The following is a 22,974-nucleotide window of genomic DNA, read 5'->3' on the forward strand; positions in this document are numbered from 1 at the left end:
GCAGATCTGGGAATTTTCATAAATACTCCAATTCATGAATGAAGAGCTTGCTATTCTGAGTAACACATTTCATGCTTGTGTCTACTAGTATGTCACATTTTCATGGGTCATCTTGTGCTCACAAGTAGTTTCCTAAAGTGCAGAGCTTCTTGTGCTCCCATGCTAAATCTCCTTGGTATTGCATGTGAAGTGCTGTGTTAATCCTGTATGTGCCTAAATGACAAGATATATGATGAGAATGAACTACGTGTGTACACAGGAGCTGGAAAGGAGTGAAGGCCTACTGGGAAATCAAACTCAAGGTATTGTCACAACACACTAAAATGGCATTCCCAAAGAAATGCTCAATAAAACGAGTATTCTCCTCTTACCAATATAGGGTGTGAATCAGAGTTGGCAAGATTAGACAACAGGATCCAGGTGTCAGGAGGAAAAGCTCCTGTTGAAACACTACAGAAACATTGAATCAGTGAACAACATGATCTTTTCAGGATTCATGTAAGGACCATCAAGTGAAGAAAGATGAAAAAAAGTTTCTTTCTTTCCCAAAAGAAGAAATGGTAAAAAAAAAAAAAAAAAAAAGCTTTGCCTGAAGAATTCGATTTCATGGTGAAAACAATGACACAAGCAGCTTCAGACGTTAGGCACAAGGCAAAACTGAAAAAGAAAATCAGTTAATTGCCAAGAGAGCTATTTAATGTGGAAATATGGTGTAGTGACTGCAGAAAATATGCATATCTTGTATACCTTAACTGATCAACAGATCCTTCAAGAATTTAAATATCTCTGCTCAACTATTGCTCTAAACTTGAACGAGGCTATGTGACAGAATGACGTTGGATTGATGTCAGGCCAGAAGCAGGTAACTGCAGTTCAGTTCAACAAACCAGGTAAGCGCAGTTCAAAAGACACGTGGTGCGCCGTTTTTTAGACAAAAAAAGAAATACAAAAATACAAAACAGACCTAAGGTCAGGCTGGGCAGTTGCCTTCACTGATACTTTTGGTATTTTATTTTAAGTTTCGTTTTTGGTACTCTCCTCTGTACACCCACCCAGAACCAAGAGCGTAGCAGGCTTTTATATCGCGGCCGAGGGGTTTAACTAGTCAATAATTATTCTATTACTCCTCAGCCACAATCTGCACGCGCTTATTTAATTACTTCTGGCAGAGGACTAGCTGCTCCCTCGCCTCTGCCAGAACACACTTAAACAAAAACAATAACAAAATGTGCCCTTTTGCCGTCATATATAAATAAATACAATAAATAAATCATAATACAACACAAAATAACACAATACAGGGGTGCCTACAGCCCTGCTACAGGCTAGTATGGTCAAGGACAAAGAAGGCTTAAGGCGAAAAGTTCTCTTCAGCTGTGAAGTATTGATGAAGGCAATAAAAAATGTTCTGGTGCCAAACTACAACTTTGACGCAAATATTGACAGAATAGTAGTTTCTGTCATAAACTCGTTCCCAGAACAATTATAATCTGCCAAAAACATTTACATGCATTGCTTGCATATGGTGACATCATCAGCTTGAAGCATATGGAAGATGAAAGTCCTAGGACACCAGTGTATTTCTTCTTCCATTTTGTTCTACATTCCAACAATCAGATCAAGAAACGTATGGATTTTAGGGTTTTTTGTCCTCTAGGGGGCAGTAGGATCAGTATATCAGCTCAAATCATAAATCTAAGGTGACCAATGGATTTAGCATCATTAATAACTCCAGGTATAATTATTTAATTGCATTTATCAATGATGGAATATGAATATACATGTGATTTGTGTTTTTTGGCCTTTAGGGGGTGGTAGGATGTTGGTATAAATGAAAAATTGATAGCACCAATCGATTTTTCAGCCCAAAATACATACATTTAGCTGGTGATCAGACTAATTGGGCAAAAAAACATGCACACTGCAGTGGCCTAATGTGATTAACAAATAAATAATACTGTAGTTTTTAACAAGCCTTCCCCTTTACTTCTTTTTTCAGGCATTGTAGAAACAGATTTGCAGACATGTGCATTCTTGCAAAATATGTCATTTGGTCTTGCTGAGCCCCCTGAAATGTATTTGCATGTAGACTTTAGAATTCTCATCAAATCATAGGCTAAGGGGGGCATGTTTAATTAGAAAAAAAAATGACAACTCTTAAAGACTTTATTAATAAATGTAGGGTCATTCACTTTATAATATTTAAAAACAATTGTTCGGGTGCTTCTGAGTGGTGAATCCAGTAAAGGTGCTCCGCGTGGAGTGCAGGATGTGCTCTATAGCCTGGAGGCTATGTCAGTGCCGACCGTGACCGGGGGTTCCTAGGAGGCGTTGCACAATTGGGGTAGGGAGCCCGGGTAGGGAGGGCTTATGTTGGCAGGGGAATCCACCGCACACCAGCAAGCACTGTGGCCGATAGGGCACTATAGGTCTGGTGGCTTCGCTGTGGAGCAGCAGTGCTAAAAATGACAGATTTGCAGGAACAGGGTTTGGAGGATGCATGCTCCAGCCTCTGTTTCACAGTCGTCAGGCTGCAGCGGTGAACCGGGATACAAATGACAATTGGGTATTCCAAATTGGGGAGAAAACTGGGGTTAAAAACAAACAAACAAAAAAAAACTGTTGTTCATAGAAATATATTTAGCTTAAAAAGAGCTATGGTTTGTCCATTCTCGAAAATGTGGAATTCCTCTATTGCGTTTAAAAGAAAGGCATGGATGGATAATGTTCTTCAGACTGCAGCACATTTAGAGAAGTTCTGGTTATCTGTTACCTGACTGTAAGGTGAAACTTTTAAAAGTTTACTTTATTGCATTACTATTAGATTTTATTGTACATATTACAGTAAGTAATAGAGCTACGTAGCATACAGATTTTATTTTATTTTTGTCAAGCAAACATCCAGCCTAATGCTTTTTTTCCCCCTTCTGAATATTTTCCACCAGTTTCTTTAGTGATATTGTGTGTACCAGTCTCCCTCTGTGTGTGCTGGGTAGGGTTAGGGTTTAAAAAAAAAAAATACTAATAAAAATCTGCCCCCAAGCCCATCTGTCTGCCACCCCTTGTTTCCTCACTTCCAGAATCCTGGGGTCGCCACTGATAAGGATTATTGCCCACATTGTGAAATAGGTAACACAGAAATAACGATCCATTACATCTTCAAGTTTGCTAAAATGGGGATATTTTTTTATTTTGTTTTTCAAGATACATTTTTGTAACGCCGGTACATAACTTTTTACAAATATCGTTATATAGTTAACATTTCAATCTTACCGTAATAAAATAAACAAGTACAAAAAGTGACAAATTCATTAAAGACACACGTAACAGTACACCTAGGCTTAATTATACCTTTTAAGGCTTTAATTTGCATATCAGTACGCCTTCACTTATACAGTACATGTTTAAATATATAATTGAAATGATTTAAGAAAAAAAAAAAAAAACAGTACTTTCATAGCACATGTTTAATACATTATGTGTTTACAAACAAATTAATTAATTAATTAATTAATTAATTAACTTGTGAAAATAATCTGCATGCCAATACATGCACCAGTTAAAAGTAATTTCGCAAGGGTAATACAAGCTTCCATTCTAGATTTATTGTTATTTTCTTTAAAATATTTACCGATGAAAACACATAAGGTTTTGTTAACAATTCTCGCTGTTTATGTCTCGTTCAAAGCTCAGCAGACACAAGCACCAGAATCGATTTTAATTTTTAATTTGTATTTATTTATTTATTTGTAAGATTATGGATGGATGGAGCTGCTTATCCAGCCCGGATGTGGGGTTTTGTGATAAATAATTTCATCTCGAGGTAGGCGGCGCGGAGCTGAATTCAGTTCTATCTCTGAAGACATCTCCCTTGTGACAGAAGGGCTGTATGCGCCCAGTGATTCTGACTTTTTAGGCGTATGATTTGCAGGGATAAGCGAGAGCTTTATTCAATCAGTACTAGTTGATTGTGATTAGATGTGTGCAGATTTACTTTTATTATTTCCGGATTGTTCGTTGGTTCTGTCGGGTTCTACCAGCAGTTACTGATGGCTGAGTGCGGTCGGAAGGCGCTGTCCGTCATGGAGGCGGTCCGCTCTCGCTACGAAAGCTTGCAGATTTCTGATGATGTTTTGGGGGAATCTGGAGATGACAGCAGCGAAAACCCCTTCTACAGCACCTCGGGGGGCTCCAGCTCTGAGAACTACACTTCAGAGAGCAATGGAGATGAGCAGAGGTCTGCCGAAATGTCTGGCAATCAATCAGGCCACCCCCCCGGCTCGGTGTCAAACATCCAGGCTGAGGAAGAGAGCTGGACCGATGCGCTGCGAGAAATCACCGTTCCGGCTTTCAAGGATACCTGTGGTAATGCATATTATATACACTGTGGTAAACCAATTGATTACATACCCTTGAATGATAAAATGCAGTTTGAAAACATATTGAAGTGGCTACATTATATTAACTTTATTGAGGTCAATGTGAGGTCATTTTAATTCAGGTGTGAGAGATTTTCTTAGACCAGATGTAATTGTTTTGCCTGATCACAAATTCAAAGTGTGGGAATCAAAGACTTAATGCACTAATTATAAACCAAGCAGTACTTTTTGTGCCATTTCTAAATCATGGGGCTAAGACTTTCACATTTATAAAGCCAGCCTTCCTTTAAAATGTGGATAGAACAATGTGCATACACTAAACCAGTTCTTATCAAAATGGAGCAGAAGCTCTAAAGAACTGGATCAGTCATATAATTCAGCCACAATTATGAACCTGCCCTGCAGTGCCCAGGAGTTTGGAGCTTAGGCCTTGCAGGGTATGCCATGTGGTTTTCCCTTCTTATCAGCCTGAATCACCAGAGGGATTTCAGCTTGAGCTGATATTTGTGTTGCGTGGGAATACAGCCCTGTTCTTCCAATTTCAGTTCAATAACCACATTATTTTTTAAGTATTTCAGGGTCAATATACAGAAAAACTGGATACCCCTCACTACTGCTGGAAATCCTCTCTAGACCCTGTTATTGTCTGGTCTCTATACACAGTGGTGTAACCAGAAATGGGTACAGTAAGGCATCTGCTTTGGGACCAAACAAAAATATGTAGTGCTGCTAAAAATAAGCTTCTGTCTATTGTTTGATACAGCGAAAGTGGCTGATTATAATAATTGTGCCTCCATTTACAAGATCTTGACCAGTCACCTATACTTTAAGAACATATGAAACAACCTTCGACACGACTAATTATCTTGTTGACTGGTTTCAAGTCCTGAGGTGTTTCTTTTTTTTTTTTTTTTTTTTTTTTTAAACCTGAATACGTAGTTGGGCGGGCGAGTTAATATGGGGAGTCCTATAAGTAGTGTTGCATTTATAAAAAAGGCCCCTGCTATTATATTCCTGATATTTGCTGGGAGTAAGTGACCCTGGCCCCTCCTTACTCATTGCCTCTGGTTCTCTTCTCTGGCCCCTTCTGGTGCTGAGGAATTCATTTCAGTCTCATTTCCTAACTGGATCATTGTTCCCCAACAACCTCTGATTTTATTCTGAATGCTAAATACTTTATACAGCTAATTACAGTGCTAATTACAGGGGGCAAAGAAGCATTGTTTAGATGACATACTGTTTATATAAACTCCCAAAGCAGGGAGTGGTTTTGTAACTAGATAATATGACGCCTATTGCGTCTGGTTGAGTGGTTTGATTTCCACCTGGATATGGTGTCCTTTGTGAGGTTCTTTTATGTCAGCCTAGTTCTTTGTGAATGGATGTCCACGGTTAGGTACACTAGTCCTGCATCTGGTCTTGGCTTTCCCTTTGTTTAGGTTTACTGTTCAAATGACCAGGCCTTTGCTATATCTATTCAAAACCGATCCGATATATCACAGCTTGATTACGCGTCACAAGTCTGTAGGTAAGGAGAGGAGCACATTCATTTAACCCGGAACTCGTTAAAATTCCTGGCTCCTGGCTCTTAATTACTAATATTATACTTGAAGTTAAACCCTGAACTTGGAGGGGTTTCTTATCATTGGTGTTTATGCTGTTAAAAGGGTTGTTAGTTTTAATTTTAATTTCCTAAATGTTTAGTATTAAACAGGTTCAAACGTTGATATGTCAACATATATCAACTGCCACCTAGCTCCAATATTGAAGCTTAAAAAATACTTAGGTACATACTAATATTTTTTAGTCTTTCTTAATCCATATTGATATATAATTGTTATAAAACTCTCCAAGCCACAGATTCATCACATTATTTATATCAACAATTGAAAGGAACGGTAGTTCCTCTCGCCAAGTTACAGCGAAGCTTGAGAAAGTACCCTGGTTCCCTGAAAGAGAATGACAACCATTACCGAATGGGAAGAGCCCTCTCTGACCGCCAATCACTGAGCATATATAAAAAAGCTGCCCTATCAGGGCCCTGCTGTGAGGAGGAGGCCCCTCCCACATCGTCACAGTAGCATATCGCCATTTTCTTTTGAAATCATACGTCAGGTAATGGTTGTCATTCTCTTTCAGGGAACCAGGGTTATGGTAATGTTCCCTTTCAATGGAACCATTACAGAATGGGAAGCTGTACCAAAGCTTTTGTGGCTCCAGATTACCGACAGTACTTCCTCACGGCGATAGCCTCAGAGCCCACGTGACGCCTAAGGGCATGTTGTCAGCGACACCCTAGAGTCCAGAGAGGGTCTCACTCGGTTTGCAACATCAAGGCGGTAAAAACGTGCAAATATCTGACTACCTGTCCATGTAGCAGCATTGCATAGTTCATCTAAGGAGGCGCCATGAAGGAAAGCCCACGAAGTTGCCTGGCCCCTGGTAGAATGGGCTGTAATGTCCCCGGGTAAGGGGGGGAGTCCGTCTGTTCATATGCCAGGCGTATAGCATCTGCCACCCAGTGCGCTAGACGTTGCTTCGATAGGGCCTGACCTCTAGAGCGGGACCCGTAGCAGACAAATAGCTGGTTGGACTGTCTCCAGGCCACTGTCCTATCCAGGTAACAGCGCAGAGCCCGAACTGGGCAAAGCATGTGCTGTCTATAGTCCTCTTCTGACTCGTGCAGGGGAGGTCTGAAAGTTTCCAAAACCACTGATTGGTTAATATGGAATGAAGATACCACCTTTGGCAAAAAGGCTGGATTTGTTCAATGTTACCCGTGAGTCATTTCCAGTAAAAGCCATACATGTGTCAACGATGGACAGCGTATGAAGCTCACTTACTCGTCTGGCAGACACCTTAAAAAAAAAAACACCTTCAAGGAAACGGGGCACAGTTCTGCTGATGCCATGGGCTCGAATGGGTGACCCGTAATGACCCGCAGTACCAGTTCTAGATCCCACTTGGGGACCATACTTTTCATGGAAGCCTCCAAGCCCTTTTAAGAAATTGCACTGCCAGGAAATGTGCCCTAGGGGACACAGAGTCACTTTTGTCGTGGCACACTGATATTGCTGCCAGGTATACCTTCAAAGTGGACGCTGATTTTTCTGCGTCAAACAGGTGTTGTAAGAAGATTAATTTCGTCTCAATAGGGCAGGTCACAGGGTCGTGATCTTTGGCAATGCACCAGTCTTGGAAAACTTTCCATTTGTTTGAGCTGTAGTGCTCGGCGCCCTAGCAGACTGTAGTGGTTCTACTACTGTATCTGGCAAACCTCATCTGAAGACACGGCTCCGTTCAATGGCCAGACCCAGAATTGGAGCTGGACTTGGATCGGGTGCCATAATAGCCCCTCTGCTTGGCTCAGGAGGTCCTTGCGCAGCAGGAGCTGCCACGGTTGACCCGACAACATGTCGGAGAGGAAAGCAAACCAGGGGCGCCTCGGCCATCTGGGTGCAACCAGCAGAACCTGTGCTTTCTCCACCCTGATCCTCTCTAGTGTCAGGGGTAATAATGGAAGTGGAGGGAACGCATACAAAAGCCCCTGTGGCCAGAGGTGGGCTAGCGTGTCTACATCCATGGAGAACCATAGTGGGCAATGAGTGGACTCGGCTGTGGCAAAGTACTAGTGCAGTACGAAACCTCTCACAAATCTGTTTCACCACTTGAGGATGCAGTCTCCATTCCGACCTGTCTGGAGCTCTTCTGGAGAGGAAGTCTGCTGCCTTGTTGTCCACACAGCCCTGATGGAACGCAAGTTTTTGTGCGTCCAGGACAGGAGTCTGTGCGCTGCGTGGTGAAGGCCCGGCGAGCGCAGGCCGCCTTGGTAGTTTATGTAGGCTACCACTGTAGTATTGTCCATCTGGACCAGCACATGTTTGTGCACTAACTGCTGGCGAAAATGAGATAACGCCAGGTTTACTGCTTGCAGCTCTTGGGCATTTATGTGCGCTTGCTGCCAATGTCCCTTCCACTGACCTCTTATTCTTCTCCCATTCCAGACCACTCCCCTGCCCAGGCTGGAGGCGTCTGTAGCGACCACTTCCCTTCTGCGAGGGGATCCGAGGGGAGATCCGAAGCACAGATTGCTGGGACGGAGCTACTACTCCAGTGTTTTCCGGCATTGTCTGGACACTTGCACCAGCCGGTACCGATCTTGGACCGGGTGCACCTTGAACGTATTTACCCAGGCTTGAAGCAGGCGCATTCTCAGCAGCCTGAGTGGAAGGATTCTCAAGGCAGCTGCCATCAGCCCCAACAACCTTTAGGGAGAGTGTGACTTCCAACGACAGAATCCTGTCTTCCGACAGGATCTGAATACCCCGCAGCCTGAGTGGAGCCATTGCTGCATCCATGCACTTTGAAAATGTATGGGGCGCCAGCGAGAGGCCAAACGGCAGCACGTAGTATTCATTGAACTTCCTCTGTTTTAGGAACAAGTTGAGGACCCCGAGGTCCAGAATAGGTCTGAAACCGTCGTCCCTCTTGGGCACCAGTAAGTACCAGGAGTAAAAGCCGCTGAGGGCATTGCTAGGGACGCATACACCTTTTTTAGCATGGCGTCAGTCATTCTGCACGGCTTGGACGGTCAGGTCGGGTCTTTGTTCCTTCTGGTGAAGGGAGATCACTTCACCAATACTGTGACAGTGTCCCCGATGGTGGGGAACTTGCCTAAGCCCGATTCTTGGGCTCCTGCAGTGTGTAGCAGGGCTTCTGCTGTTCTAGATGCTGAGGGGGTGGAGGCTGGGTTACTCTAAGATGAGCGACCAGCTCGAGGAAATCCTGGCACAAGGGGAGGGCATGCTGTAGGTGCCCTTTCTTCCATAGAAAGTGGTTCTCCTTTCCCTCCTGTTCTGCCGGCCAGGTAACGTCCATGGCTACAGCTGCATGAGTGCCTGGAACTCTTCCCTTTGCGACACATGTGGCAGGGGCGGTAAGGAGCCCCCTGCTGTGGCTTGCCCAATGGATGTTGCTGGGCCAGACAAGTCTGACCTTGATGCTGTAAAAGACAGCTCGTCTGGGCTAGGAGGTCTAGGCACTGAGGATGGGGAGCAAGACTGGGGAGGTTGGGGCTGCCTGGTGGTAGGGGGCAGTCTGCCTTGAGATTTAAGCAGGGTCTCCAGCATTGTCTGCTGAGCCCTCGCAGTCTCTGCCAGCTCCTGAAAACGCCGCTCAGCCGGGCTTGGGCATCTCTTAGGCGACTGGGAGATGGGGAGCATCTGCGCCTATGCAGGGAAGGAGAGCGGTACCTGCACAGTGGCCTTCTGTCCCCTGGTGAACGTGCCTTCAAGCAGTAACGCCTCGGCTGTGACCATCTCGCTTCACCTGAGAGGCACCTGTGCTTCTGCACTGGTGGTGGAGGGGAGGGTGACACAGGTGTGCGGGGGAGCTCCCTGGTCACTGTGGCGGCGGGGTGGGGGTCTTAGAGGACTTCTGCAGAGAATTTTGGACCACGGGCCTCATTCTTCCCTAGCTCAGGGAAGGAGACTCATTTGGGGATAGGGCTGCTCTCCTGCACTTTGTTCTTTTGGAGAACTTTCTGCATGGATAGCAGTCTAACTCACCCGTCAGTGCTTTGGCTGCATGGTCTGGCCCCAAGCATCTGGCGCAGGACAAGTGCCCTGTCTAGGCAGCTTCGTCGCACACTGGTCAGTGGAACGCACTGACATGGCACATGCGTAGGCGGGGCTGCTGCACTCGGTGCCGAGAGGAACCACGATCGGTGCCAAACAGTCGGTACCACGTCTATCGGCGCCGAGTTCGGTGTTGATGGGGAGCACGGGACCGAGTCGTTCGGGGCCAGGGACGGTGTCATAGAGCAGCACTGTTGGTGCTGAGTCAATCTGCGCCGATGGGGAGTGCCGGGCTGTAGATGGCGCTGAAGGTGATCACACAGATGCAGAGTCAATCGGGGCCGGGTAGGCGCTGTTTCAAGCCTGAAGTCGGCAGGTAGAAGTGGCAGGTAGATGCCGGGCTGTGTAGCCAATTCAGTCGGTGTGGGCGCCGAGCGCAAGCACAGCCCCGCTAGGAAAGCCCGAGGCTTGGGAGGGGCGCAAGTTCGCTGTGGCCGATTAAATCGGTGTAGAGGACGACGCCGCGAGCCCGCGGGGTATCCTTACAGCACCACAACAGCTCCCAACACTGTATAGCAAACTACACAAAGTGAAAGAGAGTAATGGCCACTTGCCAATCTCAAAAGAGGGGTCGAAACCAGCTCTAGTCCTTAAACTGACATGAGAATTAGACAGGAGCACTCTCAATAACGCTCGAAAGCATGCTTTTTCCGTTGATTAAATAAATCTGATGGTATTAAACTAACAAATCAGCCAAATTTGGACAAAGAAAGCATGAGGCAATCTGTGAAGTGGGAGAGAAAATGGCGATATGCTACTGTGAGGACGTCCCTCTTAAGCAGGTGGTGGGAGGGACCTCCTCCTCACAGCAGGGCCCTGATAGGGCAGCTTTTTTATATATGCTCAGTGATTGGTGGTCAGAGAGGGCTCTTCCCATTCGGTAATGGTTGTCATTCCATTGAAAGGGAACTGCCAGTGACTATCTATACAGCACGGATAGTTTACATGTTTTCAGGGTATTGGCGCAGCAAAAAATATCAGCGAAAACCACCAGTTCACTTTTAATTTGTAGTTCCAAATACTCTTATGTGCAATGTAGAAAAAAATGTAATACTTGTCATACAGTAGAGAAATAAGTCGCCAAAGGAAGGTAAAAATGCCCATCTCCTTGTTCTTCTTTTTCTCAAGACATATTTTTTTACAATGAACGTGTTCTGTCAACATGGAAATATACCGGGGAATGCACTTATTTTGACGTCAGTATATGTATGTATATTAAACAATTTATTTATATTTTAAAATGGACTAGTCGCACGCATCGCAGGCAAAAAGAAAAATTGGTTTCCTGTGAGTGTAATGCTCATTGTGGTCCCTATTGGCACACGAAGGTATGATTTCCTCTCTATGCTGGTCGATGAGAGTAACGCTATTTGTTGTCTCCGCTGGACAGAAAAGGAACATAATTTCTGAGAATTAACTATGCTGAAGGATAGCCTATATATTTGTTAAAAGTAAAACAAATAAATAAATACATTAATATAAATATTGAAATAAATGAATACATAAAAGAATACATAGACATGTATGTATTTCTTTCTTTATCTTGATATTTAGTTATTTATTTTTCACTATCATATAAACACTGACATTTAATAATGTATGAAATGAAAATAAATACTTAACAGTTGTTGTTCAATTGTGTATTAGTGAAAATATTTATACATAAAGGTAATCATGCTTTCATATATTTTTACTTTCAAATTAAAAAATATATTGAAACGACCCAGGCAATTGCTTTGTTGAAAGACTTGTTGTCAGTTCAGTTTGTCTCGTCTGTCTATGTTACGGGACGGGTCACGTCATTAGTGAATGGGGAGAATGTGTGTTGTTGTTTACGGGGGTTGCAGAGCATTTGAGAATTCAACTCCGTCTCCCTGAGTTAGGTTTGCCATCTGTCCAGGTTTGACCAGACACTCCTGGAATTGGCATCTGTGTCCGTGTGGCAGCAATTAACAAGCCCAGATGCCCTGGTGTCTGGTTTTTAAGTGAAACGCATAAGAAACACCAACCTTCCTATAATAATTTCTTTGACATACATTAGTTGCTTAAACAACTTCCACTATCTTATTTCAAAAACTGTACTGTTTAGTACTGATCTGTACATTCTACTTTGTCCCCAGCATCTGAATAATGCTGTAGAGAATGAACATAACCACGTGATGTTGTAACGATCACTCTGCACAACTGAGAAGCAGTTGTACTGTCCTCCCTAAGGAGATACTACCAGCCCAATATCTATAACTAATTAAGTCAGCAAGAGTGACAGACAGCAAAAGCAGGGACGTCAGAGGTGTCAATTTCACAAACGGTTTATTGTTGTAAACTATAATGTAATAAATGAAATATAATGGCAACAACTTATTGTAGATAACATTTAGTGGAAGGTAGAGGTGAGTAAGAAAGTAAAGTGAATTAAACAAACATCCAAACAAACTAACATTAAAGCGAAATGAATGTGGTGTCCGGTGGGCCTCCAATAAAACCCCACACACAAACACTTTTCCAATATACAACTAACACATGGACAGGCAAAAGAGACGAAGGTGAATGAATAATTATACAGGGAAAACAATTTCAAAGACAGTCTTGATGACAATGGATGATAAATTAAATTTAGGCCTAACAAGTCCAGTGAAGCAATGCGCATGAAATCCAAAGTAACAAAAGAACAAAACCAAAACTACAGGAACAAAATTATCAAAGTAAAGTAGAAAAAACAGCAAACAGAAAAGGAATAATCTCACCAACAAATAATGAAGTCCCGAATAGAGTCCTGTACTGATGATGTTGGATGAAGGTTGATGAAAAAATAGCGATCGTTGAAAATGGTGAGTCTGTCGAGTAGTACTGGGTTGAGTGGTGAACAGCTGTTTGGAAAATATTAGGAGAATCAGGAACAAAATGGAGACTGAACACCCTACCAAAAAACAAACCCTAAACAGACCTTGAACAGCAACTAAACTTAAACAAGTAACAGTGTAAACAAAAAAGAAAGGTTTAGACAAAGTACAAGATTATGAAAAGAGAAAATGGATGCACCAGTATTTATCTAAAATAGTTAAAGTTACACTGTAATTAAGTAATATGCAATTTGTTTGTAAATGGATTCCTCAAGAGAAAAATTGAGTCCTCCTTGGCCTAGCCAGCCAGCTTAAATACCGGTACTGGCTTCCAAGGAGCTCTGAGATTGGAGGAGTGGATACCTGAATGAGCCAATGGGGGGAGAGGATGAACAGAGGGTGATAGCAAGGAACTATGGGAAAATGAGTTTTAACCTGGCCAGGCTACTGACCCTAATTAAAGGGACAGGTGGGTGAAACTCACACCCACTTCATGGAGCAAGTGAATTGCTACAATGTAAGCAATCAGAGCGAGGGGTTGCAGTCATGTGACTCCAGCAGGCTACAAACTGTCGGTATTTTGCGACCACAGAGTATTCTTCTTATACCTTCAGTCACAGGAATTAGAAAGCTATCATTTATGATGTTCCAGCTATTTGGATTTTGTGGCCTCTACTGCACACACCAGTACATGTAATTAAGAAACAATACATTTTCGATAGTTTAACGTTTAACATCTTTTGTTAAATAGACTTACAATTAAAACAATGTATATGACTGTTACAAAGACGTCCGGAGTAGGTGACGACAGACCAGAAACAGGAACTGACTCTGAACACAGGCTTTGAAATGGTGAAGGCGCTGATGCGCAGTTTAATAATGAACAGGCAGAAAACAAAAGGTTTGTAACAATACAAAAACAGGACACGGCACATGAGGCCAAAATAAATAGACAAACAAAACGAATACACTGACAAAACACAGAGTGGATGAACGCTACACAAACAGTTGAGATTGATAATTACGCTTATCTCTCGCTCTCTTTCTCTCTCTCCCCCGTTCTCCACTCCCGAACACACAACCCTGCATATGTGAAAACGTGCATCTATATATACTGTTGTGCTGGGATTCAATTACTAATTAATTATTCACTTGAATCCCAGCACGTGAAAATTAATTATGTGCAACCTCGTGCTCACATATTAACTACTTTAAATGTACGTGAAGTGATGTACAATCCCGTGCCTAAATACAAATATACATTTTAAACACTCGTGTTACAGACCCGTTTATATCCTGTGTACCAATGACTATGCACCAACATTTACACACCAACATATAACAGATAATATACACAGGGGCGGGCACTTTGTCACAATGACATATTTGGTATAAGAGTATCATAACCTTGTAAGGGAATACAATTAAAAAAAAAAAGCTTTTGTTCTACGAAGCATCAGTAACTAGAATCTGTAGATTACCTATAAAATTAGCTTCAGCGATAGCTAAATGGTTAAGCTAAGAGTGTACTAAAGAACAGTGCTGTGCAAAAAGGAGCACAGCATTAACAATATGCAATATACGTGCATAACAAGTTCAGGTCAGTTTTCAAGTTGCCTAAAATTACAGGTAGATGGATGCTGTTTGCAATTATTGTGCTTTTAAATATGTTATAAATTATGATGTTTCCGTGATTTCATATTAGTTCAGTTAAATAATAAATGTAGCATAATGCATAAAGGCATATTTTATATAAGGACTGGGAATCACCAACTTGCTTTATTGTGTTAAACTGTATTACATTATCTGCAGTTTTGATAGACCAAGGCTGAGTGAGAAAGATGTGTGGGTTTGGTCTGGGTACTACTTCCTTAACATGATTACGTTACAATATACTAAATGAACAGATCAAGCTTATTATGATAGTTTGCAAAATGAGATAGAAACTTTCAATACAATCGGGATAATACATAATCATTAAAATTTTGTTCATCACATTACTGGTTAAAAACTGTAACTTTTCTGCTATACTACTTGCAAATGTTGTGAAATGGAAATACAAACTGTGGCATGAAAGCTACGACACCAGCATTGCAATCTGCATCAGAAGCATGTCTTGGGTTCAATTCCCACAAGAAATGTAGGAAATGTGTTATTTCTATGTAAAAATGTGAAAAAAATGTAGCTGACATGAATGACACTATAATTGAACATACATACTTTTGCACACATAACCTTATATATATATATATATATATATATATATATATATATATATATATATATATATATATATATATATATATGTTGTTGAGTTTCTATTGTATGTATTTGTGGTATACTGTTGATGAAATAATATGAAATCATGATTGAATTTGGATATGTCAATTGCATTATGCTGAATCAATTATTATATATATATATATATTTATTTAAATCACTTTAATTTATGTGGCAGATTGCTGCTGAACATATGTAGCACCCGGGAGGGGCACTCGTTATTTCTGATCAGGGTGGGATCAGCCAGGCAGAATACCAGAAGAAAAATATAAACTAGACAACACTATGTCAGGCAATGAGCATCGTTTTATTAAATACAGGTGGTAAACTATATTTAACAAACAGGGCAGATCTAGAATACACAGTCACAGCGAGTGGCTTACACTGCCCGTTAATTAAAACAATAACTAAACACAGAATTACAATTTCAAGGGCAGTGCAGCTCAATACCTGCATGGAGACGAGGCTTACGAAAAAAGAAAAAAAAAACAGCAATAAAACCAATACAGCCCTTCTCCAACAATCCTCAAAAACCGCAGTGCTTTTTAAAATACTAGTTTAAAAACACATACATGACAGAATGGAGACCAAAAGCGCAGGCAGGGAGATCTTTAAATTCGGCGGCTCTTTCTGTCCTGTTTGTCTTCCTACCATCCGCTGAATCAGAGAGCCCCACACCGGACAAGTGGGAGAGAGCGCAGCTGGGGGTGTAGCGCTAGGATAAGCCGTGGTGCTCAGAGAGGGAGTGGGATGAGGTCATCAGGTGGTTGTCGAGTCACTAACGGAGAGACCACAGCCGCTGCCAGAGAGTCCTGTGCTGCCAGAGGGAGAGTACCCCGTGTCGCCAAGGAGGGAGCGTCCTATGTTACCAGCACCAGAGCCCCAGAGAGAGAGCCCATCATCGCCAGAGCATTGAGAAGAGAACCCCATGTTGCAATTGCCACCAGAGAGCTCCGCTCCACAACTGTCATCTGAGAGAGAGTGTCCTGCTCCACCTGGGAGAGAGTGTCCCACTCTGCCCAAGAAAGTGCCCCACAGCCAGTGATAGCACACCGCACCGCCTCCAGTGAGAGACTGCACAGCGACACCAGTGAAAGAGTACCTCCCACTGCCCGGAAGAGACAGTCCTGCACTACCAGAGAGAGAGTACCTTGTGCTGCCAGAACCTCAGAGAGGGAGCCCCGTGTCGTCAGAGCACCAGAGAGAGAGCCCAGCATCGCCGCCCTAGAGAGAGTGCCCCATGCCATGGCTTCAGCATCCAGCCCTCACCAAACAGTAGCGGGGTTCCGAGGTTGCTGTTGGAGCTGTGCTAGCTAGCCTCTGCCCCGCTGTGTAGAGGGGGGCAGTGGTCCCAGGAAGCCCGGATCCAGGAGGGACTGGCACAGGGAGCTGGGATTGGTGGCTGCCCTGGAGCCCCGTGATGCAGCCCAACCCCTGTCATCACATTGCTTCACCCTCAAACGTACCACCAGGTCCTGTCCGTTTCTGTCCTCCGCCCTGGCAACCACACAGGCTGCCACCCCGGGACCAGGTCAGTGCTTCCCGGGCCTGAAAGCATTTGAGTGGGAGGCAGTATAACGGTGGGTCAATTTGGGGTGGGGCAAGTGGGTGGGTGCAGGAGTGTTAGTGTTAGTGTATTGCTGTGAGTAGAAGCGCATTTTGTGTCTAAGCAGTGCTGGTGCGCTGCCTGGGGTGTCACATGCACAGTGCAGCTGTATGTAGATGGGGTCTGTGTTAGCTGCACTGTGATTTGCGCTCAGTTTCCTTATATAAAATGTAGGGAATTATGTTTGGCAGTACCATTTGCATTATTTTCCAAGACTTTATCAGTCCTGGGGACTCACAGTCTGGGTTTTTGATCTAACCAATATCTCATCATTAGTTTTAAAATATTCACTGTGTAACAAATTAAACAATGTTCTGGGTCCTAAATGGACTGTAGTCGTAATGTTGTTTTTATTTTTCCTTACTCGTGCTTTTATAGAACCTAGTCCCACCTTTTACCTTCATTAGCTAAACAATTTCGTACCGTTTACTTTTATATTTTTAAATATTCATAAAAATATCTATAAAACACATAAATATAAAAAGTTATTTTTTTCTTTACCCTGTGCACGCACACTATCCACTGCGCATTACACCGTTTTTTTTTTGGTTCCTGGGTAGTAAATGTTATTTCCTAATTGCTTATGCCTCAAAAGTATAGAAAATGGCTATTATTCCCCACAAACTTTGCTTTTGTGACCAGGACAGTGATATTTTGAAATTTACCTATTTTCCAGAACATTCCAGATAGATTCAGTGCTGAGTAAACTTGGAGTAACTTTCCAGTAATATAAATAGTAGTATAAATACAGGGGCCTTAAGCCCACCAGTTCAGTTTAGTTCCAGCTGCCTAAGTGGATACATATCTGCATTTTTCTGAGATGGCATCAAGAGGCTGCAAGCATCCGGAAAACGCATTTTGCTATGTCTGTGGCCAATTTATCAAGACAAGAGCGAAAAAGTACTCAGTGGAAGCATCTGCTAAGATGTGTGAGGCCTACAAGGCATATTTCGGCATGCCCTTTGGGGATCAAGACAAACCCTGGGCACCTCATTTCACCTGTGAGCACTGCAAAAAAACTCTGGAAGGTAAGATGGACAATTATTGCTCGGAATTTTATGTTATAAAATTTGTTAAAATTTTTTAAATTGTAAAAGTTTTTAATTTTAAAATGTTTTACAATTTTCAATGTTATTGAAAAAATATATATGAAAAATGTTGCGAGAATCTAGTCATGTGTGAAATAAATGTATTTTTGTAGGATGGTACAGAGGGGAAAAGACAACCATGAAGTTCGTATCCCAAGAATTTGGCGGGAACCCACTGACCACTCAAGCAACTGCTACTTCTGCATGGTGGACCCTTCCAAACGTCGGACTGGCAAGAATGCACCTGCTATCACGTATCCGGACCTTCCTTCATCCATCGCCCCGGTGCCACACTGCCATGAGCTCCCCGTACCCACTCCTCCGGAGAGAGAGCAGCCATCTTTAGAAGAGAGCAGCAAGTCAGAGAGCGAGGAAGACGTTGTAGATCCAGATGACAATTTCAGAGGTGGAGCTGAGGAGAGAAACCCATACTACCCCAACCAAAAAGACCTCAACGACTTGATTAGAGATCTTGGTCTCACCAAGTCCAATGCCGAGCTTTTGACGTCTAGGCTCAAACAGTGGAACTTGTTGGATGAAAGTGTGCAAGTCGCAGATCAGAGGAAGCGTCACCAAACTTTTTCCAGCTTCTTCACCCGTCAAGATGGGCTCTGCTTCTGCCACAATGTGACCAGTCTGTTCGAGGCAATCGGAATCGCCTGTAACCAGAATGAGTGGCGCCTCTTCATTGACAGCTCATCCAGGAGCCTCAAAGCCGTGCTGCTCCATAATGGTAACAAGTACCCGTCTCTTCCCCTGGCTCACTCGGTGCACCTCAAAGAGGATAACAAAGCATCAAGACCTTGCTGGACGCTTTGAAGTATGATGAGTACGGCTGGGAGGTCATAGGAGACTTCAAAATGGTGGCATTCCTGACGGGTCTCCAAGGCGGTTTTACCAAGTTTCCCTGCTATCTTTGCCTTTGGGACAGCAGGGACACCAAGGCACACTACCAGCAGGTGGGACTGGCCACAGCGGACCGAGTTCTCTGTGGGGAGGAACAACGTCAAGTGGGAGCCACTGGTGGACCCCCGGAAGGTGCTGATGCCACCACTGCACATCAAATTGGGCCTTATGAAACAATTTGTCAGAGCTCTAGATAAGGAGTCGGAAGCCTTCAAGTACCTTCAAGACTTCTTCCCTAAGCTGTCTGAGGCAAAGGTCAAAGCCGGTATCTTCGTTGGACCACTGATAAAGAAGATCCCGGAGTGCAGTGAATTCCCCAAGAAGCTCACTAGTAAGGAGCAAGCGGCTTGGAACAGCTCGCAGTGGTTCGGGGCTTCCTGGGCAATCACAAGGCCGAAAACCATGTGGAGCTGGTTGAGACTCTGGTGAAGAACTATCCATTGAGCTGTAGGATGTCCCTCAAAGTCCATATCCTTGATGCTCATCTTGATAAATTCAAGGAGAACATGGGAGCGTACTTGGAGGAACAAGGCGAGAGCTTCCACCAGGATATACTGGACTTTGAACGCCGCTACCAAGGACAGTATAACGAGAACATGATGGGAGACTACATTTGGGGGCTGATTCGTGAAAGTGATTTACAGTATAATCGTAAATCTCGAAAAACTACTCGCTTCTAAATCTTTTGTAGTCATTTTTGTATTACTTTAGTATAAATACATGTTAATTTGGATTCATATGTTGTTTTTTTCTGACTTTATGTGAACGAAAAGACACAAATTCGCCAGTTTTCTCATTGGAAATAGGTACATTTCAAAATATCACTGTCCTGGTCACAAAAGCAAAGTTTGTGGGGAATAATAGCCATTTTCTGTACTTTTGAGGTATAAGCAATTAGGAAATAACACTTATTACCCAGGAACAAAAATTGTGTTACATAGTGTTATCAGTAACTAAACTCTGCAAGCTTTGTATTTGTTTATAAGACGTATTATTATTATACAATCAATATACAGTTGTACCGTACAAATAAACTTGGTGGCCTAAACGTGTACACAGAATATAAACATGAGCAATAACGTCAGGGTATACATTTAAAATAGTACAAATGAATTGCACACTTTATAAAGACATTACCATGTGAGGGGGCTCCCTCACAATACAGCTGATTATTCAGTAGGAAATAAAAAAGAAATAAAAATAATGCACCTTTATTAACCTTTATTAGTTGCTGTATCCCTGCACCTCGGTAACACTGATATCCTCTGAGGGTACGGTGTTCTCTCCTGTTTTTATTAATTTGTTTTATATATATATATATATATATATATATATATATATATATATATATATATATATATATATATATAAAATGAATGAGTAACAAACGGTCAGTTTAGAACACACAGAGAAGGTATCCGGAGTTGGGGGATTTTGATATCTGGGAAAGACGTTTGTTTCTGGAGAACAACGGTATACATTGTAAGAAGGAAGGAGTAAGATACTTCAATCCCCATAATCCTGAGAAGTGGAAGCAGGTGATCTGTCCACGGGAATTGAGTCATGTTTAAAAAGCGGACAGTACAAATAAAGGTGTGCAAGAGTGTTTAGTTAGACGGTGGAGAGTCTGGCTGTATGGTAACAAAACAGTAAGTTTGAACTATTGAGTGGTGTTTTAGATGTTCAAATAAATAAGTGGCATATTGGGCCACGGAACACGGTTAAGCGTAGCGGCGTTGCTAAGGAGAGAAATAGGGATCGAGTCGGAGAGTATTAGAAACCAGAACAAACTTCAGCGTTCCAGAACCGACGGTACCTGTGTGGAAAGACGGAAACAAATACAAGGCGACTAGGGCTTTTATTTGGTCTTGCCGGAGGAAGCTGCAAAGCGTATGCAGTTTGGAATGAAGTTGAGCTGGTGCACTTGCACTAAAAGATCCCGACTCTGAGTAACCCCTACCGTATATTAAACAGCGTTTGCTATTGGGCTTGATTTTTGCCTGTAGTTTGTTTTAAGAAATAGCCTAATTTAATGGACTATGTTTTAAATTAATTCGGGCTGGTTACGCAAACGGGATTACAAAGACACTTTCATTTTTATTTTTCTGTCTGTGTGACCATGAATTATTAAAGCAGTCTGGAGGATTTTAGTTAAGACCCAGACTTATTTGTGTTTGTGAAAAAGAGTTTTGTTTTGGTAAAAAGACTCAAACACACAAGAATCACAAACGGCAAAGTGTTTTATTGTTATTCAACCAGGCGCAGCCAAGTATAGGCTGCAGTTTACTGTGTTCCCCAGCAGAGGGTACCAAAGGAACCGAACGAACACCAGGGCTGTGGTTTTATTCCAAAGGACTGTAGGAGTGCGCTACAGAAGGCTCCTTACCGGTTTTTCCTGTGTGGATCACGCAGGGGTACAACTGTACTGGTCTGGAGAAGGACCACCTAAGGACTACTTACCTGTTCCCTGGAATATAAGGATTACAAATGCAATTACACCACAGCCTGGTGGAGAAACCATTTAAAGTAACACGGGACACTTACCTGGTGGATTATAGAGCCAACGCCAGCGCTACACTTGGTCAGCAGTCGCAGGACGAACCGCGGACTGCACGTGACATTGCTTAAAGCAGTATATACTGAACTTGCCACGAGGTCTACTGGGGCAAGTGAATAGAGAGGGTTGAAGAAGTGAGTTTAACAGGCAAGGTTTCTTTTGTTTTATTGTTTTCAATGCAAGGGTGTTTTAATTGAAAATTAATTCCGTCAGAAATAAAGTGCCTTATTTTCAACCCGAACTTCTGTCTACTTGTCACCTTTCATACTGACGGTTGGCTACCACAATCAAACTCAGAACTTATCGTTCTCTCTCTCTCTCTCTCTCTCTCTCTCTCTCTCTCTCTCTCTCTCTCTCTCTCTCTATATATATATATATATATATATATATATATGAGAGAGAGAAATTATATATGAGTGAACTTGTTATACAGTAGGCTATGATATTTTACCAGAGTACCGACTAATTTTTTAAATATATTTATATATTAATTTTTTTTTCAGTCGGTATTGGTAGAACATTTTATGTATAAGATGAAACATATATACGTTTGGCACCATATATTGGAGACCGTATAAGACCATTTCCTATTTCGTTGAAGGGACGAGATCCAAATCAGTCATTACAGTAACTAGCAAGTTCCGTTATAATGCACAAAAAAAGGAATGCCATGCATCTTAAGGCATGACCCAATCACGATTGAATTCGCTGGTTACTATAGCTACTGCTTCAACTGAGTAGGTGTGTACTGAATGGGAAGAAAACTGAGCTGTTTTATCTGTGTCTGTACAAAGTAACCAAAGATCTTCTGTATAGAAAACCTTTGCACTAACTGCTTAAGAAAAAAAAATGTTTAGAAGCCACCGGTAGTCCCGTGGGCTTTGCATCATTACAGTTCGGTTCATTTAACAATCACTTCAAAATATGGCTTCAGTCTCCATCGCAGCTTCTCTCCTTATTTCCTTAGTGTCATTTGAAACTCTGCCCATCATCACAGCTTGTGCTCAGCCCTCTAATTTCTACTGAGATGGAACTTTCAATGCAGAAATTCACAGTAAACTAACATGTGCAATTTATTTTTAATAAGCTATATATATATATATATATATATATATATATATATATATATATATATATATTTTTTTTTTCCTAAAAATAAACAAATACACATTTAAAAAAAATTAAATAACAAATGTAAAAAGGGTGTGTCATCTAGCTTTTGATAGACGGTTCAATCCATCACAGTTTTTGCTGCATAGATTCTATTAAGCTGGCTAGAAAAGAAAGTTAGTCTGTCAAACTGACAACCAGTTAATGATCTGAAAGTCTTATACAACCCCTGCAAATATTACAGGCAACACATTACGTTAAAGTCTTTTTTTGTTCCCACCATACTCCACTCATTGTTGCAAGAAGGAGTTTGAACTGGATAAACTGCAGTGTTTAGGGAAAAATCTCTCTTATGGCCAACATTCCCGAGTGAAAGTAAAAAAAAAAAAAGTAATTCTCCAGTTTATCTACCTATGATGTGTGAATAAAAAATACCTAAACTATCAGGAATATTGTAACACAAGAAAATTAGAGTTGCCAGCAACTATAAGGCTTCCAAGGCACCAGTGAAGCGTTAGAATATGTGTTCCATAGTAAACATGGCCCTTTCTGCACTAATGAGTAACAGGCCA

General features: G+C 42.2%; 1 protein-coding gene across 2 annotated transcripts in view; it reads left to right on the plus strand.

The window, feature by feature from the left end:
• Positions 1 to 3,867: 3,867 nt before the first annotated feature.
• Positions 3,868 to 22,974, plus strand: part of pgbd5 (piggyBac transposable element derived 5) — a 61,050-nt gene continuing 41,943 nt past the window's right edge. For both annotated transcript variants that reach the window (XM_041252809.1, XM_041252810.1), the window contains exon 1: positions 3,868 to 4,365. In XM_041252809.1, coding sequence (XP_041108743.1) covers positions 4,050 to 4,365 — 316 coding nt within the window. In that variant the 5' untranslated portion in view covers positions 3,868 to 4,049. The remainder of the gene's footprint in view (positions 4,366 to 22,974) is intronic.

This window comes from Polyodon spathula, chromosome 6 (genome assembly GCF_017654505.1).
Source record: "Polyodon spathula isolate WHYD16114869_AA chromosome 6, ASM1765450v1, whole genome shotgun sequence".
Classification (NCBI taxonomy): domain Eukaryota; kingdom Metazoa; phylum Chordata; class Actinopteri; order Acipenseriformes; family Polyodontidae; genus Polyodon; species Polyodon spathula.